The 16,821-nt window shown below is 42.4% G+C and overlaps 3 protein-coding genes across 13 annotated transcripts in view; 1 reads left to right on the forward strand and 2 right to left on the reverse strand.

Moving 5' to 3' along the window:
* Positions 1 to 8,434, forward strand: part of fryl (furry homolog, like) — a 75,147-nt gene extending 66,713 nt beyond the window's left edge. For 8 of the 11 annotated variants that reach the window (XM_082523112.1, XM_082523103.1, XM_082523102.1 and 5 more), the window contains 6 exons: positions 225 to 323; positions 1,009 to 1,077; positions 3,386 to 3,403; positions 4,405 to 4,515; positions 5,329 to 5,522; positions 6,513 to 8,434. In XM_082523112.1, coding sequence (XP_082379238.1) covers positions 225 to 323; positions 1,009 to 1,077; positions 3,386 to 3,403; positions 4,405 to 4,515; positions 5,329 to 5,522; positions 6,513 to 6,753 — 732 coding nt within the window. In that variant the 3' untranslated portion in view covers positions 6,754 to 8,434. The remainder of the gene's footprint in view (positions 1 to 224; positions 324 to 1,008; positions 1,078 to 3,385; positions 3,404 to 4,404; positions 4,516 to 5,328; positions 5,523 to 6,512) is intronic. The other 3 variants (XM_082523105.1, XM_082523109.1, XM_082523104.1) reach the window with 1 other exon arrangement.
* A 925-nt stretch (positions 8,435 to 9,359) lies between these two features.
* zar1 (zygote arrest 1) lies at positions 9,360 to 11,488 on the reverse strand. Its single transcript, XM_082522813.1, has 4 exons — positions 10,729 to 11,488; positions 9,998 to 10,090; positions 9,782 to 9,856; positions 9,360 to 9,709 (listed from the first exon to the last, which is right to left on the reverse strand). The coding sequence occupies exons 1-4, from the start codon at positions 11,419 to 11,421 to the stop codon at positions 9,566 to 9,568; spliced, it is 1,005 nt and encodes a 334-aa protein (XP_082378939.1). The 5' UTR covers positions 11,422 to 11,488; the 3' UTR covers positions 9,360 to 9,565.
* Positions 11,489 to 12,106: 618 nt separating this feature from the next.
* slc10a4 (solute carrier family 10 member 4) lies at positions 12,107 to 15,481 on the reverse strand (the record flags this gene model as incomplete). Its single annotated transcript, XM_082522811.1, has 3 exons — positions 12,107 to 14,000; positions 14,535 to 14,745; positions 14,967 to 15,481. The coding sequence occupies 3 exons, from the start codon at positions 15,479 to 15,481 to the stop codon at positions 13,476 to 13,478; spliced, it is 1,251 nt and encodes a 416-aa protein (XP_082378937.1). The 3' UTR covers positions 12,107 to 13,475.
* Positions 15,482 to 16,821: the final 1,340 nt, after the last annotated feature.

A 16,821-nucleotide genomic window follows, 5' to 3' on the forward strand; every position in this document is an offset into this window, starting at 1 on the left:
ATCTAATCTAATTTTTATGTACAACAAGTGAAAGAAGAATAGGTACCATATTAAAACTGGCTGTGGCTTAAATTTGTGGTAACGGCAACACAGTCAAAGCAAATGAAAACCAATTTGTCATTCAGGAGAGACCAGCTAACACTAACACGAGGCCTTGGGGCCATTATGTGTATGTAGTGGATGTTTTTGTGGCTTAATATGTGTGGTGTCCTGTGTTGTTGTAGCTGGTCTCTTGTGGACTGTTGGAGACTCTGAAGTTTAGTGTGCTGGAGTTGCAGGAACACTTGGACACCTACAACGCCAAGAGAGAAGCAGCAGAGCGTGTAAGCCATCTTTATCTTTCTCCACATCCACATCTCTGCCTCTTTATCCTTGTGGAACCTTTTCCCACCAGACATGTTGTTTCACATCCTCTTTATTTTTAAAACACGTAAAGTGGTTTTCATCTCTATGCAGTTTCACTGCAAAAAGCCAGGAGAACATAAAGACGAATAGCTGATGTTGCACACGATAAGCCCAGTCTGTCTCATCAGCAGCTGCAGACACTGAATCAGTGTTCAGTATGAGTACATTCAGCTGCCGTTAGTGTCTGCATCACCAGTGAGAAACCATGCTGAAGGGATAAAAATAACCCTCAGCTCTCCTAAATCAGTTACAGAAGGCCAGGCGGGAGAAGCTGTGAGGGGTTGGAGCTGGGAGGAAAAGGGAGGGGAAAAAAGAGATGAGATTGCAGAGAGCTCTGGGATGCAGGGGCGCTAATTGAATGAGACGGCAATGTTCCCTGGAGGGCTAGATACTCTGGATGCTCTGGAACAGGCCTTCTTTAATTCGCTAAATACAACGCACATATTAAATCTCCTCCTTTTATTATGTACACACACAAATGTAGATGCATATGTCCATGGGGTAAAAAAAAGCCTTGTAAATGCCTCTGTTTCCAAGTTTCTCTCCTTCCTCTAAGCCTTTTATGTTTTTCTCTCCTGTTTTGTCTCCTGCCTGTTTACGCAGTGGCTCGAGAACTGCAGGAAAACATTCGGGGACAAAGACAGCAGCCAGCGACCCAATACTCATGCACAGGTAGGGATGAACACTTTTACTTTACAATGCATGAATTTGTTTGTCATACTTATTGACCGGTTTGACTTTTGAAAGTGTTGCACTGCAGCTGAATCGGTAACGTCCAACTGAAATTACACAGCATTACAGACATTAGAGACATTAACGAAGTGTCGTCAAGCCAGTCAAAGCGCATCTCTTTAAGAAAACCATGTTGGTTTAAAAGAAGCGAGAACCTGCACCAGCTTTCCTGCGGATACAGGATAATGTTACAAGTTACTTATTAGTAAAAATGCAATGATAAATTTATTTATCAATGAAACATGTACACAAAGTAGAACATTTAGCTATGAGCTAAACAGTTACTGTCAGCAGTGCACTAAGGGATTTATGTACAAGCATGCTTTGGTTGCATGTGAGTAAACAATGTAAAGAGAAAAGGCGGCATCACATTTCCTTAAATGCCTTTGATAACCATGAACATGTAAAGATGATTGAAGATTTCGTTTTTTATTCACTTATTTTATCTCCGTTAAGGAAATTCAATTTTTGGCCCGCATATCCGCTAATTATACCAGTCGTTGTTCTCACAGCGCGAAGAAAGCATACCAGCTAATCATTTTGAGTCAAACCATGATTACAAAACTTAGGTTCATATCAAACCCGAGACGTTAATGTGCCGTTACACTAATTAGGTCTTCAGCTGCAGCATATTAAAGGCATGTGAATGTATCAGTACAGTCATTTAGGTTTCAATGAGCTTTAATTCCTCAATACCACAAACAGCACTTTCCATTCCCATTAAATGGCCCTGTGTCTCAGTCAGCTACCAGTGCTCAGCCTCCCAGTTGCTGCCTGATATGCGCTGGAAATCCCATTTGTGTTACATGCCTGTGAAAATGTGCAAAATTAACAGTGTTACTAACAGTGCTAGTGTTGCATTAAAACACAGTTGCATGACATCTGCAAATTAATTTTATTTTTGAGTTTTATTTCTTCTATTACAGTGCACTCATTTAGGCCTGTCTGTGCTTTTAAGGACACTTTTGAAGGAAGTTTGATGTAATCATGAGTTGTTAATGATTACCTTAAATTGTACTTACTGATAATAATTAGCTTAATGAATAATTAAGAACTTCTGTAACAGCCTCTCTATGCAGTTTATTCAAACATTTTCCAGTCATTCTGTTTATTTGGTGGTAAACTGAGATTATGTTTGATCTTTCATTTAACTAGTGCCGTAGTTTTATATATGTGGCGCCAAATCAAAATAGCAGTTGTTTTAAGGGGCTTTATATATTGCAAGGTAAACACACTCTACAATTATAGAGACAAAACCCTAACAATCAGACGGTGCCCTATGAGCAGCCCTTGACAACAGTGGGAAGGAAAAACAAAGCTATATCTTACATAAGGTTTACATTACACACATGAAAGATCGACGGTTCAATTTAGCGTACTCCTCATGCAGGTAAATCTAAGGTTTGCATCCTGAACAACATCCGGGATAATGTCTGTGCCAAATCAAACATGCAGGTTCATCTTCTGTGGGGACCACTTGAGATATAGGGGAACAGCTTTTCTTTTATTGTGAAAGGCAAGCAGAGGAAAAAAAATTCTTTAAGTAACATTTCTGTACTGCTGTGGCAGTGGCGCTGTCAGCTGCCAGTTAAACATAAACCCTGAGGGCAAGAAGTGTTTCTAACAATTTGCCAGCAACCATTTTTTATAGCTTTGGGTGATAAACATGTTAACAGTAGATTTAAAGAAGATGTGTAAATAACTTTTGTCTTCAACAACATAATTGCAACTATGACTTCAGATGGACTTTTTTAGACTTTTTTCCTCAATTCAAAAATGTAAGATTTAAGACAGAGTTTGTACCCTTGATGTATTTGCATGATCTCTCACTGCACGTCTTAGTCTGTAGGTTTCTCTTACACCGAGCTCCTTGGACAGATCTGCGGAGCTCCCTCTGTGTTTGACATTCACACAGATGTTACCTTGGGTTAAACTGACGCTCTGTTTTCAATCAGAAGTATCCAGAGGTCTTTCACTGCCTCCTCCTTCCTCTCTGCGTAGCCACCGTGTCTTTTCTGCCCGTCATCGCACATGCTGTTGTTCACCTTTTCAGAATAAGGGTTTCTGTTACTGCTGACGTGAGCTCACATTATCTGACCCGTGTGAAGGGAAGATGATAAAGCACTGCTCCTGCTCGTCAGGTCACTGTGTCTCAGCTGTCATGTTAAAGCTCACTAATTCTTGGTCTTTCTCTCCTTCTGTTTTGTTTGTTTGTTTGTGTGTGTGACCTGCTCACCTTCTTGCTTAGCAAATGGAAAATCTAGCAGTAAGTGGTTCTCATATTATAGACTTAAATAATGCTGCCAACCGGACAAAACACTGACATCTCATCTTTCTGTGCAGAAACAGACTGTGTTCTACCCCCACCCATTTCTCTGTCTATGTTTCTGCTTGATTGGTCATGTAACCCAGCTCAACCTCTTCATCCACCCACCCAATCATAACGTACCGTGTTATCCTGTTTGCATTTTTTTCTGTTTGCTTGTTGCACTGATTGTGTCTGCAGATAAATTCATCTATCTACGTGTATTCAGTGTAGAGTTGCCACCTGATTTCAGAGGGGCTGCTCCGTTATCAGTAGGATATGATGGCTAGAGAGTCCAGTGTTGTTAGGTTTGAATTCACTTTCATTTTGCATGATTCCATTGTTCCATTCCCATTTGTTCAAATCATTTTCTCCCATTTCCTCCGAGATTAGGGGCTTAACTTTTAGTTTTCCCACACCTCACTCATCAATTCTATATGCTGAGGGATCAATGAGATGATGCCCTAGGTTTTCTAATTTAAGATTTCACCACTAATTCTAGCAGTAGGGTCAATCCCAGAAATATCAGCCAGTATTTCGCATCTGACCCCATCAGAAGCAGCTGATTTCTTTTTTTTGTTTGGTATCTGAAGCTGTGCAGTATGTACCTGCACGCTATGACATTTTTCAACCCATCTCCATGTACTTCATAGTGTGCAGGTAAAATTTTGCATCCCTTCACTAAATAAGCTAAAGTTAATATAATAAATAAAATCATCTGATTCTGCTGACTCAGGTCAGGTGGGACCAATTTTTCCAATTTGGGTTATTTTATTTGGGACGACCCTATAGTAGACTCACCATGGTCCAAACCAAATGGCCCTCCGTGTTAACTTTTTCATCTCTTCCTCTAACCCAGGATACCCATCTGTCTAATCATGTGATCAGAGTGATTCAGTGCAGGTTAGATCATCGCTTTGCTGAGATGTGAAAGTGTGTTTTTCTGTCTTCTGTCTCTGTAGGAGCTCGAGTTATGTCGGAGGCTCTACAAATTGCACTTTCAGCTGCTGCTGCTGTTCCAGGCCTACTGCAAGCTCATCAGCAGGGTGGACACCATCAAGAGAGAGGCCGAGGTGAGAGACACAAGGTTTAGCGTCTGCTGAGTTAAAAGTTTGTCCGTGCGTTGTTATATAATCCATTTTGGGGGGTTATTCCATAGTTGGAGGAACTAGCTGCTGCTACTGAGGTTCAGCAAAATTAAGAGGCTCTGGTGAAAAGTGACGTTCAATTTAAAGCTTTTCAGCTTTGTTGTGTGGGTACACTTTTATAGATGGAGAACGTAAAGACTTGCTTGTTCAATTTTAGGGTTTGTTTGTTTTTCATTTAGATTCTTGTAGTGCTGTCAGCGTCAATCTCATTAAAATTACGTTAACGCCATAACTGAATTAACGGAGAATTGGCGTTAACGTCAATTTAATGAGATTAACGCTGACAGTGCTAGTTTCTTGTCAAATCCACAGGGAACCACTGCAAAACAGTATACCTTAAAATGTATGATAGTTTTCCTTGTTTCAGTAACACTAGAGAAAAAATACATTTAAAACTTAAAATATATATAAAGAGAGCTGGAGTCAGAAAATGCAATGAAAAATGTGCAAAACAAAGGAACACAATTTGATTGGATAATTATTTTCCTTTACCCACGGGATCGATAAACAGGCTTTACTAAATCTGTATTGCAGTCCATCCTTCTCTGAGCTGCATCTTAATTGTGCTTTAATTTAATTTAGACATTTAATAAAATTAAATTATTTCCCGTACTGAGCGCTGAGGTCAGCTAGTCCAGGTAATATTTAGTCTGGGTTCATTTCGTTCACCTCCCGAGGAAGATCTGCTTGTGTTATTTGGTGCTGTGACAATAATCCTCCTTTGTCTCCGTTCCTAAGGTTACCAACATGTCCGACGAGCTCACTATCTTAGAGAGCTGCCTGAAGGAGGCGGAAACAGGAAATGATGGTCAGGAGGATGTGTGCATGTCAGACAATGCCCAGACGAACACCGAGACAGCCATACAGTCGCTGATTGAAACCCTGAGAGCCAGAGACTTCAGCTCTGCTCTCACACAAGTCAAAATCTTCAGGTAAGATAAACACTACAGTCAAACAAAACAGTGGCTTTAATCGGTGACATAACAAGGCAATACAGTGATTAAGCCTCCTGTGTAAAAGGCCCAGTCAAACATTATTTAACAAGTAAAAAGTTGTTATTTTTAATGCACTCTGATTCCTGGCTGTTTCATTCCAGTCTCGTGCTTCATGTCATTGCGCTTAAGGGCTCGAGTTACTAACTGATCCTCACGGGTTCACTCAGACACAGCATCCGTTCAGTTTGGTTACTACAACATGGAAGACAGCTGCAAGTTTGCTCCAGAAAAACATTTTTTGTTAACATAATAAGGATGTTCTTTGGCACTGTCACATATTTTAATATTGCGATTTTTGGATGCTGCAGATTAAGTTCGGACTAGGACATCCAGCATGATCATTTCAAGTAAGAAGCCCAGATATAAGATAAAAGGAGGTTAAAATGCACTCCTGTTTCTATCGCATATCATTACTGAAATGTTCAGAGGCAGAAGCTCCTTTGACTTGGCAGGCCTGCTTGTGATGCTTCTTGGCAGTTATTTTGAAGATCCCATCTAAATGATGAGATTGGATGTTCACTGGGATATGAAAGCAGTACGTGTAGACTCACCAGTCACACAGTAAACAGTCGTGAAACCTTTGGCTCGCTGCCTGGTGATGAGGCATGAGTCTGTGAAGATGAGGGACTGTGCATAAAAATAATTGCTACACCCCCTTGAAATAAAGTTGCTAACAAAAACTGTGCAATGGTACACACCTGTAGCATTACCTAAACAATGAGTGCCTAGAATTTAATACTGTGTTCTTTCTAAAGCTCAGTGAACTACTGCCCAACATCGCCCAAAGTGCATTTGTTCACAGACCTGAACATGTTTTCAGAGGAGTCGACTAACAAACCCAAAGCACCTCAGGAAAACTGTTTATCCAGCAGCTAAGAATGTGTTCGGTACAATCCCCTTTTCTTCACATCTCTTCTTCATCTCCAGATCTCTGTGGCCCAACGACATCTTCGGCAACGAGACGGACGACGCGGTCCAGACTCTTCTACACATTTACTTCCGTCACCAGACGCTGGGTCAGACAGGCTGCTTGGCGGTCGTAGGCCCCAGCAGAGACCTGTCTCAGGCTAGCAGCCGCCTCATGGAGCTCAACCTGCAGATCCGTGAGGCTCTGAGTCAGGCGCAGACCTGCCAGACCCACACCGACATAGTCAGCACCGGACTGTAAGCCTGAGGCACTGCAGGCTGGACTAGACTGGACAAAAACACCCCTCTCCTCTACACCTCCCCTCAGCTGGAGTGTAGACGGTGAGGGGCGGAGGACAAGAGAGACTCCACCTATAAAGGGCTAAAGGATGCGTGGGAATAACTGTGACTCTTAATATATATTATTACATGTATGAATGCTTAAAGCTAATATCTTTTCCCAGACTAAGCCAACTCGCAAAATTCAGTTGCAATAAGTCATGTGGTGGCGTGCCTGGGAAAGAATAAGAGAGGGCGCTGTGGGATGATAACTTTTTTTGTTGTTGTTGTTGTTGTTATTTGTTTTTCTCTTTTCGCTGGATCTGATCCGAGGGGCCCCGTCGTACCGAACGGATGCGCTCCTCGGGGTCTGGACTGGGAGTCGGCGTCGAAGCCTGGGAGGCAGTCCAGAGGAGGTGTCGTATGTGTGAGGACGCACCATCAAGATTCATAAGCAAACTCAGAAAGTCTTTGAGAAACCGAATAGTTTTCAAACGCATGCTGAAAGAGAAAAAGCACTGCAAGAATATTTTTTTGAGAAATGTATTTTTTATTAGAGCTAACATCCTAGGTTGTAAATGTTAGGATATTTAACATGTTAACCCTGTGGGAGACGTTTACCTTCAGGGAGTGTACAAAGAGAAATATATCTGTTTATTGATCTGCTCTGAGAGGAGAGTCCCCTTCAACAGGTCTTCACGCAAAACTCACTCTTTAACCAAATAAGTAGATGCCTTTAGAGACTCTTGACTGTGTGATTATATATTGGATATTCTGGTATACGCTCACACACAAAAATGCATATAATTGCACACAAGTGCGGACTGGCTACAGCTCATTATGGAAACATAACTTATTTTACTCTGTATATATTTTAGAAAATGTATAGTGTAAAACCAGTATTTTTTTTTCCCCTTGTACTTTTGTGTAATGCACTGTTCATCCGATTAGGATGTCTGTATAAAGCTAATGTGATGAGAAAGCCAGAAACAGGTTTGAGTCATTAATGGTCCGCTCCACCTTTAGTCATCCAATCATACAAATTTCCCAAAGGCTGCCTTGGTTGGTGGTTGTGGTTTCAAAAGAGGGAAGCGATGCTCGTTTGGGACAAGCCACCCGTCCGCCTTTGGCGGCGATGGAATGGGAGATCAAAACAAGCCTCCATCTCCTCTGCTGGATCCCACCAACCCAGCCAAGCCCCACATACATATGCATTCCTTGTCTCCACTGTGATCTTTTTGTTAGCAGCGTAGGCTCTGCTTAAAGCCTTACGAGGGAGGAGATGAGGTTTGAATCTGTCCATGTAGGTCGATCATGTTGCAAAGCGGCGCTCATCCACTGCTGCGTTTTGATCCTGTTTATTTATTTTCTGAGGGGAAGCGGGTGTCTGTACTCTCACAATGCCCCTACTTGCTGCTGTGACTGCAGGACATGAACCGTTATCTGAATGCTTCTTGGACAGCTTGTCATGGCACATTGTAACAGTCACTGTACTCATTCCTCAGAGCTTCTCTTTTTCTCCTGCTTGTCTGGTACATATGAATGCTGTTCTTATTTAATGATTATTTACCTGGAAGATATTTTAATGTAGAGCTGCATTATACATTTTTTCCTTGTTCACTCATACCAGCCTTTTCTGGATCAATAAAAACCTTACAGAATGATCTTGATCTTCAGTTATTAAAATTGAAAGCACCATCTCCATGTGTTTTTTCTTGGACTCTGCCAGACTCACTGGAAATTTAAAAAAAAAAAATACTAATTATCTTAAAATACCAGATAGCCGGGAGTTTTTTCCTTCCCACTGTTGCCAAAGTGCTTGCTCATAGAGGTCATATAATTGTTGGGTTTTTATTTGTACAGTTGATCCTACAATAATAGATACAATATAAAGTACCTTGAGGCAACTGTTGTGATTTGGTGCTATATAAATAATATTGAATTGAAATTCTGCAAACAAGATGTGCTGCATGGGCACACCCCCATCTGCTTACCAGTGTGGAGGTTTTAAAAAAAAAAAAAAAAGCTACATTCCCAAATCCACAGGGGCGTCTGTGGCTCCGGAGGTAGATGGTTCTCCTGTCCCAGTATCTTTGGGCCAGACACTGAAACCCAGATTCCCTGTGGTGCAAGTGTGTATTAGAAAGCACTTAAGACACTGGGTAAAGTGGTGAAGGGTTTTAGTAAAAATCCCTGTACATATGAACCATTTAAATCCAATCCGTGCTCTTTGGCTCTGTATGGTCTCATCACTCAAAAGTCATAGCAATAGCCAGAGTGAGTATTCATAGCTACCAGTGACCGTTTGGCTAACAGATCTGCAAACAATTACGAAGGAATGGGTAGGATACACTGATATTCAGAACAGCAGATTTTATTTTTTTTTAAGCCAAGTGTTTAGTCTTCGACCCACCAGTTTCAGTGTCTTTGGTGCCACGGCAACCTAGTTTCCAATAATTTGATGTCAGTCTTAGTTTATTGCACATGTTCAGGTTTATGTCAGCCTGATTTTAGACAACAGGATTCTCCAAGGTGCTGCATTTGAGTTGAGATCAGTGACAGTTTAAGTGAGCATGCTTACAGACCGAATGCAAGCTAGCCGTTTATTACATCGTAAAGCACATGCGGTGCTTCAGTTTCATCAACACAAAGAGAACTGGTGTGAAATAAAGTACAGAAACATCAAAAATACATTTTGCATCCAAGATGCCATCGTTGCACCAGCAGTGGGTTCAAGATGCCCCCCACGTACAAGTTGTGCCAGCATACTGAGGACAGTTCAGTCGAGACGCTCCTTAGATGATGTACTTGAAGCTGAATGTGCTGTCGCAAGAGAGCCGCTTTCCTTTGCATCTGCCGCACAAATCCTGTCTGTGGGGTCGTTTGGGATCGACGTGTCGTTGTGTTACTGCACAGGAACAGCGTGCTTTGTTGCAAGTCTGAGGAGAGAGGAAGTGTTAAGTGGAGACTAACAAGCCATTCAAAATCCACACAGACAGATTAGGACTTACATGACACGTGATGTCCTCGACACGGTATGGGTTGTATTCCTTTTGGCATTTTCTACAAAACTGTTTGAAGTAAACCTGGAAGATAAGCAGAGGACTCAGATACTTTCTAGGCAGCAGGTCTCTGGAAGTCAGTCATTGTTGCACTGAGGACTTCCTATGGTGGACTCTTGATAAAGCACATTTCATCTTTGGAGGACCTTAAACAGAGCTGCTCACCTTGTTGGTGCCCTGAACACACCACACATAGGCACTCTCCCATCGCAGATTGCAGTCTCTGCAGTGATAATATCCATATTTCTGTTCCAGAAACTGAAGGACAAAAACCAAAATTAGTTCAATGAAATCATTAGAAGGAATCCATCCAAAAATAAACCATCCACATATGTTGTTTGAGAGGAGAACAATCCGAGTAGCCATGATCATGACACTTGCAAAGGGGGGCTAAACAAATATACTTTGAGTTGATTGTTAATTAGCAAATTAACTGAAACAGATTAAACTTTATAGGTAGCACACTGACAAAATTAGAAGCATATTTTCTGGATGATGTTCTAAACAGAAATTTGCCAATAGTTTTGTTTGAAGACGGGTCTCTGATAGATGCTGCCCTCAAGTCTGGTTAAACCAAGGCTAAAGAGCTGCTCAACTTGGGAACAACTTTAAGGTCGTTAAGGCTTGGGCAATACCTAAACAGTATCCAGGAAGTGGAACAAATTAAAGACTAGTTTATAAGGACAGTGAGTATTTTAGTGCCATTTTCGCACTTATTTGGGACAATACTACAGCTTCCAAACTGGACGTTCAGTTCTGAAAGAAAAAGAAATGCGCCAACCCATGTCCTTGAATGAGCCATTTAATATACAAGGCAATTTCCAAGCAGTTGTGGCGCAAACGTTCTTCTTCGAAAAACTGCCAAGTATGAACCTCCCGGTGCGTGATTAACTCACCTGGAACCGCACACGCGCTTTGCCCTTCGAGTCCTCCGCAGTTGGCTGCGCATCCTCACTCCTGGCCAGCTGTTTGGACTTGAGCTTTTTGCTCTGCTCTGCTCGCTTTGCGGTCTTTTCATCCCCACCAGCCTGGCTGTCTTCGTCCTTCCCCTCGGTGTCCTCGGAGGGCTCGGGCGGCTCACCCGGGGGCTCACCGGTCTGCACCGTCTCACTGGAGGTTTCCTTATTGTTGTTATTTTCATCGACCAGGAAGGAGGTGACGCTCCTGTATGCTATCGGGGAGTAGACGGCGAGGGTGCGGGGGTAACGCACACCGCCCGTCGCTTTGGGGCTGCCGGGCGTCGCTGGCTCCTGCTTCCTTTTGCGCTGGAAGTCCCGCTTCATGGCCAGAAGGGTGCGCGGGCCAATGGAGCACTGCACCGAAGCGTCCTTCTTCGGGTTGACCTGCACTGCCACATCCTTGGTGTTCGCCTTCCTGAGCCTCGGGGTGAGTTTGGGGTTGATTTGGGACAAGATGGACTTCAGCTGTGCGCGCTGGTGGTTGTTGAAGGCGTCAGAAGAGTCTCCATAGTGGGAGAAGTAACTTTTGTATTTCCACCCCGCGTCTTTAGGCCGGGGGTATCTGCCCATGTAAGGATTGTAAGAAGAATAGAAGTAGGCGTCCACTGGCTCGTCACCATATGTTGCCATGTTTGTTCAACCGGCCGAGGTTTTGCTGTAACTAGTTAAATAGAGTGGAGCTCTCCATTAGACCTAATTAAGATCAGGTGTAGGACGTCTCATTACAAGAAAGGAGGGGAAAGTAGACACGTGACAGAGGTGTGCCTGTTTTGTGTTTATACGTCTTTAATTGGCACAATTTTTACAGTACAATTAAGATCAGACTGTAGAGCACAGGTAAGCTAAAGTTTTGGCACAGGCTTGTTGGGAAAACTGCACATGAATCAGTCTGATATGTTTTTAAAATGGCTTTTAGTCTCTCTTACACACACACACACACACACACACACACACACACACACACACACACACACACACACACACTTAAAGCATTGGAACGAAACACTGTCCTGCTTCACTAATGCAACTTTGAAGTCATGTTTCTTTTGCTTTTTTTATATCACGAAATGAGACATCAGTGGTTAGGATGAACGAGTTAAGCTCAGGACATAAAGCACCTTTTTAGCAATCATGTTAACATTTTACAGGCATTTCTTTTATGAATAACAGCGATGAAATGATAAATCCATCTGAACGCCTTAATCTGCTTCCCTGCGTCATAGTATGTATGGAAGGTCATAACTGCCAAAATTAAAAAATAAAGAAATTAGTCAATAAATGACTCAGTAATTAGATTATATGCTTTATCAGCGGTTGAAGTTTCCAGATTTATATAACAACATAGTGTAGTGGTTAACACATTCACCTTACATGTGCATGATCACCATTTTGAGACTAGGAGAACGCAGCCCTACCCCCACATTTTTCCAAGGCGAGGTCACACGCTATTGGATTCCCGGTGCTATTCCAAAGCCTGGATAAATGGGAGGGTTGAGGGAGGGTGACCCATTTAGAAAAGGGAAAGCTTATGTGTGAAGGCTAGCTACGCAGGTACTTTTTAAAACAAGATTTTTCCGAGTTTGTCTTTAAAAAATGTCTCCTTACACATGAAAATGCAAAACCAATCTCGAGCGCAGTCAAGAGCATGCTAAAGCAACAGGTGGTGATATAACCCCAACCTTCAAAAAATGTTGGCCAATCAAAAGCTCATAAACAATAACACGGCACAGAGTCTGCGAGGAGCTAAAGGTGCACATCCCTGCTAATCTTAAGCAAGAAACGAATAAAACACCCGAATTTCAATCAACCAATTTAAATCATACACATGTATCAAAGATGGACGTAACCTTCGGGTCTAACAATAAAGCCAATGCAGAAGTGCCAAAATATCTGTATCCTACTTGAAGACCACCAGATGGCAATAGCTGTGGTTTCGAAAAGTCATTTAATTCTATAGAGTTCTGTGGAAAAATTATTTTCTGATTTTCCTGCTGAGTTTATAGTCTCAATCACTCATTTCGGGTCATGCTAAAAATAAAAACCAAGGTCTGTTTTATAAGCAAAGCAGAATGGAAGGATATCTGTGGTATGTAGCTACAAGTCAGTGAGCGTTAGCCAATGAGCATCCATTTTCACAGTCAGACCGTTATCTCTTCATATGTGGATTTTTGCAACTAAGCTGGCGATTGCAGAAACCACATCCCCAGGCTTCAAAATTGGACTTCAGAAACCAACAAGTGATGATCCATCTTTTATAATGTCTGCTTGGAGCCAACCTCACGTGGTCTTTAAAGGACCAGTATTAGATGAAGGTTTTATTACCTTTGCATTTGCTTCATTTTTCAGTCCTAGGAGTTCCCACTTGGCTAAAAATACAGTCAAATAATAGATAAATAATAAAAAGAATCATTAAATAAATGTAAAATAAAAGTCAAAATGAATGAAAGTAATAAAGTGGGATAACTATAATACCAAGTGACATGTTGAAAACAATAAAAACAAGTGTTTATATTATAGCTTTATTCATTTCTGTGTTTAAGCAATAATTTAATGTCTATTAATTGTGTTACTGAGTCATATATATATGTTTTTTCGTTTTTTTTTCTTTTTTCAATTTGGCAGTTTTGGTCCTCCATAGAGGAGCAGCGATTTTTGTTTTTTTTATTTTATTATTTTTATGCAGATTAAACTGGAGTTGGATCAGGAGGACAAGGATCCAGCATGATAGTGTTTGGGTCGCTCACTGTCACCGCACCATATGACGGTTCAAAGTCCTCGTCTTCAAACCTTTGATAATTTATGTCCGTGTCCTCACCGTCCACCATGGGATCTGGTTTATGCAGGACCTCCCTCCTGTACATCCTGTAGGCCAGGATGAAAATCCCAGCCTCGGTTGCTTGGAACAGGGCGTAGAGCAGGGGAAACATGTACATCCCCCCCATCAGCTGAGGAGGGAAGGCCAGCTTCAGGATAGCCGTACACAGCTGCACATTCTGGCAGCCCGTCTCCAGAGACACAGCCCTGCGACTGTTGGGGGGCAAGTCAAAAAGCACTGCCAGCCCGTAACCTGCAGCGTAACCGCACAGAGGCATCAGCACAGCCACCACGTAGACAGAAGGCGGGATGGTGGAGAGCAGCTCTGGCCCCAGCATTGCTCCAGTAAGGATGAAGAGTAACACCAGGGTGAACAACAAAGACCACAGAGAAGCCTGCAAACACAAGAATTCAGCGTGAGAATTTTTTTTTTAAAATATGGCGGCAACTTTCTACAAGACATGATTTTTAAAACCAAAAAATTTCGGTTTTTTTCTTCATTTGAACCATAAAGGCAATATCCAATCTGCGCAACCAATAATAACTAATAACATCACATTTTTATGTTGCTTTATTTATTGTAAACTCCTTTTTAAAAATTGTGTACATATAATAAAAGTTTAAGATAGACTGCTTTCTTTGCACTAAGGGGACAGCATATAATTTCGTTGTGCTTGTGGTGCCCAACATAACTGTGTACTCTAACTGATGAGGCCCTCATGTGTCGCTTTTATCAGAAAGCACAGGGAGGAGCTCTTCCTGATATAGTGCCTCTGATGTCACTCTTCCAGTGGTCAGCCACCCCACTAGTAATAACTGAGACCAAGAAATACGCAATGCGCTTTTGGGCTAAGGCCCCTAACCAAAAGCACTTCGGCTGGAACGAAATGATCGAACGGATGTATAAAAGTTAATTGTTGTCAGATTACCTTTAAAACAATATCCGCCACTCGCGTGTAGCGGTACCTAAGCATAACTCCAAACCCAATGGGGATGAGGGTGCTGCAAAGTGTCAGTATGATGGCCCCAAAGGGCAGGAGGTTAACCACAGGGGTGTTGATCCAGGCTCGACTGTAGATCCAGAGGCAGAGCGGCATCAAAACGAGCGCCAGCAGAGTGGAGGATATGGTCATGATGATGCTGGGAGGAGTAGAGAAAAGAAGGAGTATGGTGGACGTGCAGCACGTACGGTGTTGGATCGTTTGAGGAAAATGTAGCAATGGCTTAAAAAAAGCATGCAGAACTTAAAAGTTATTCTTAAGTGTTGTTATTTCAGTGCGTTAATGTCAGAATTTGCGCACAAAACACTGTTAACACCAAAACCCACTTCAAGTCATGCTTAGGTGAGTAAGGGGATCTACCTTAGATTCATCTCTCCGTGCACAAGCAGAGACATAATATTTGACAAGTTTCCTCCAGGACAGCAGCCACAGAGGAGCACGGCCATCGCCGCCACATCATCCAAAGAAAAGGCTAGCGCCAAAAGAAAAGCCACTAGTGGCATGATAACAAACTGACACACCAGAGCCAGGAGCACCCCGATGGGTCGGCGGATATGTTCTCCGAGCTGGCTGACCTCCACCGTGCAGCCCAGCCCCAACATAGTGAAGCAAAGTACCAGTCCGACGAACACATTGATGCCGTGACTGAGCGGGGAGTCCCAGAAGGCAGGCATCAGGTGAGAGGTTTCCGTCGGGAGAACGGCCATAAACTCGGCTACAGTCCTGTAACCGCTGCCTTGGAGAAACACGGCACGACCGACCGCTCCTAATCCCTTCATGACACCCTCCTCCGGAGAATCCACTTGCTTTAAAGTAATAAAGTCCACCGAACCAGCACTTTGCGCACTTCCACCCGGCAGACTGGAGTTCTCCATGGCGCAAAAGGAGATCAGAAAATCTCAACCGTCGCCTTGTGCCTGTATTGGCTCGTGCGTAAACGATTCCTCTAGTGACGCACTGTCACTAATAAGAAACTGCGGAAGGTCCAGTAGTCGGGGTATGTGATGGTGCCATGGTACTGATAGTCTAATGAGTCTGAGTGGTGCCACGGATTGTTTCTGGGCTAAACTGCTGGAGGAAAGACAGCACAGGGTCGTAAGTTTAAGCAAGAGTGGCTGGACCAATTAATAACTACCACAATTGCCATTTACACTGAGCTCTGCGCTGTATAGGAAGAAAGACCCCGCAAACTTCAATCTTATTATTACACTCTGACAGTTTGCCATCCTGAAAAATGAGACTCTGTTGAGTGGTTGCTGTTTCGTCTCTCGCGTGTTCTGCAGAAGGATGGAAAAGATCCTTGACATTTATGGGAAATGTAAGTTGCGCTAAGTCAGTTACTTGTTGAGGTTGAGTAAGCAGAGACTGTGTTGATCTTTAAATTATTGCAGCAAACTGTGAAAATCCGCCCGCCCTTTTCTTTCCCCCCCGTTTTTTTGGTCATGCTGGTCGCATTACGCACGAGTCCTCACCTCAAACGTTACGTTGCGCATAAGTCTTTTGGTTCAGTAGATTATTATTATTAAAATCAGACTTCAGCGTTTGACCTCAAACAAGAACTTGGGAACTCTGATTAGTGTTTTATAAATACCAACCTGAAAGCATATATATCACAGTGAATTTGTATATATATTGGTCAGATCAGCTGGAATTGAAATAATTCAGTTGCTCCCAAAAGTACTCCTGGTGGAGTCTGATATATTTCTTACGTGATTAAAGCGGGCTCAAGCTCACTCCCACATATATTTTCATTCTTGAATTCAAATAAGGTAGACATGTGTGATTCATAAACATTAAAAAACATTTTGCTGTGGCGCATTGAGCCTAAAATGCATGATGCCACGGAGCAAACCACACAGTTCCCACACCTCAACCTACAGGACTGAAAAGATTCCCTGGGTGCCAGAAAGCACAGGACACACCCAGAGGTCCTTGGTCTTTAATGGGCAGAGCAGTTACACAATATTACAGCTAATAGGATGAATATTGTTGCTGAATCTGCTTTTTATAAACCTGAAGCCTATATTTATTATTACATTTCAATTCCTGTAATACATAATATTTTTTATGTTGAAATCTTTTATCCATCAATATGACAAAGAAAATCTTTTAACAGAAATCCTAAATATGAGTGAGGTAAAACTTGTACATGGTAAATGGTTTGATCGTTGCTTATTTTAAACCTTTGTTGTGTAGACGGCATAGGCAGCACCGA

Source organism: Aulonocara stuartgranti, assembly GCF_965226115.1.
Source record: "Aulonocara stuartgranti genome assembly, chromosome: 23".
NCBI classification, from domain to species: Eukaryota; Metazoa; Chordata; class Actinopteri; order Cichliformes; family Cichlidae; genus Aulonocara; species Aulonocara stuartgranti.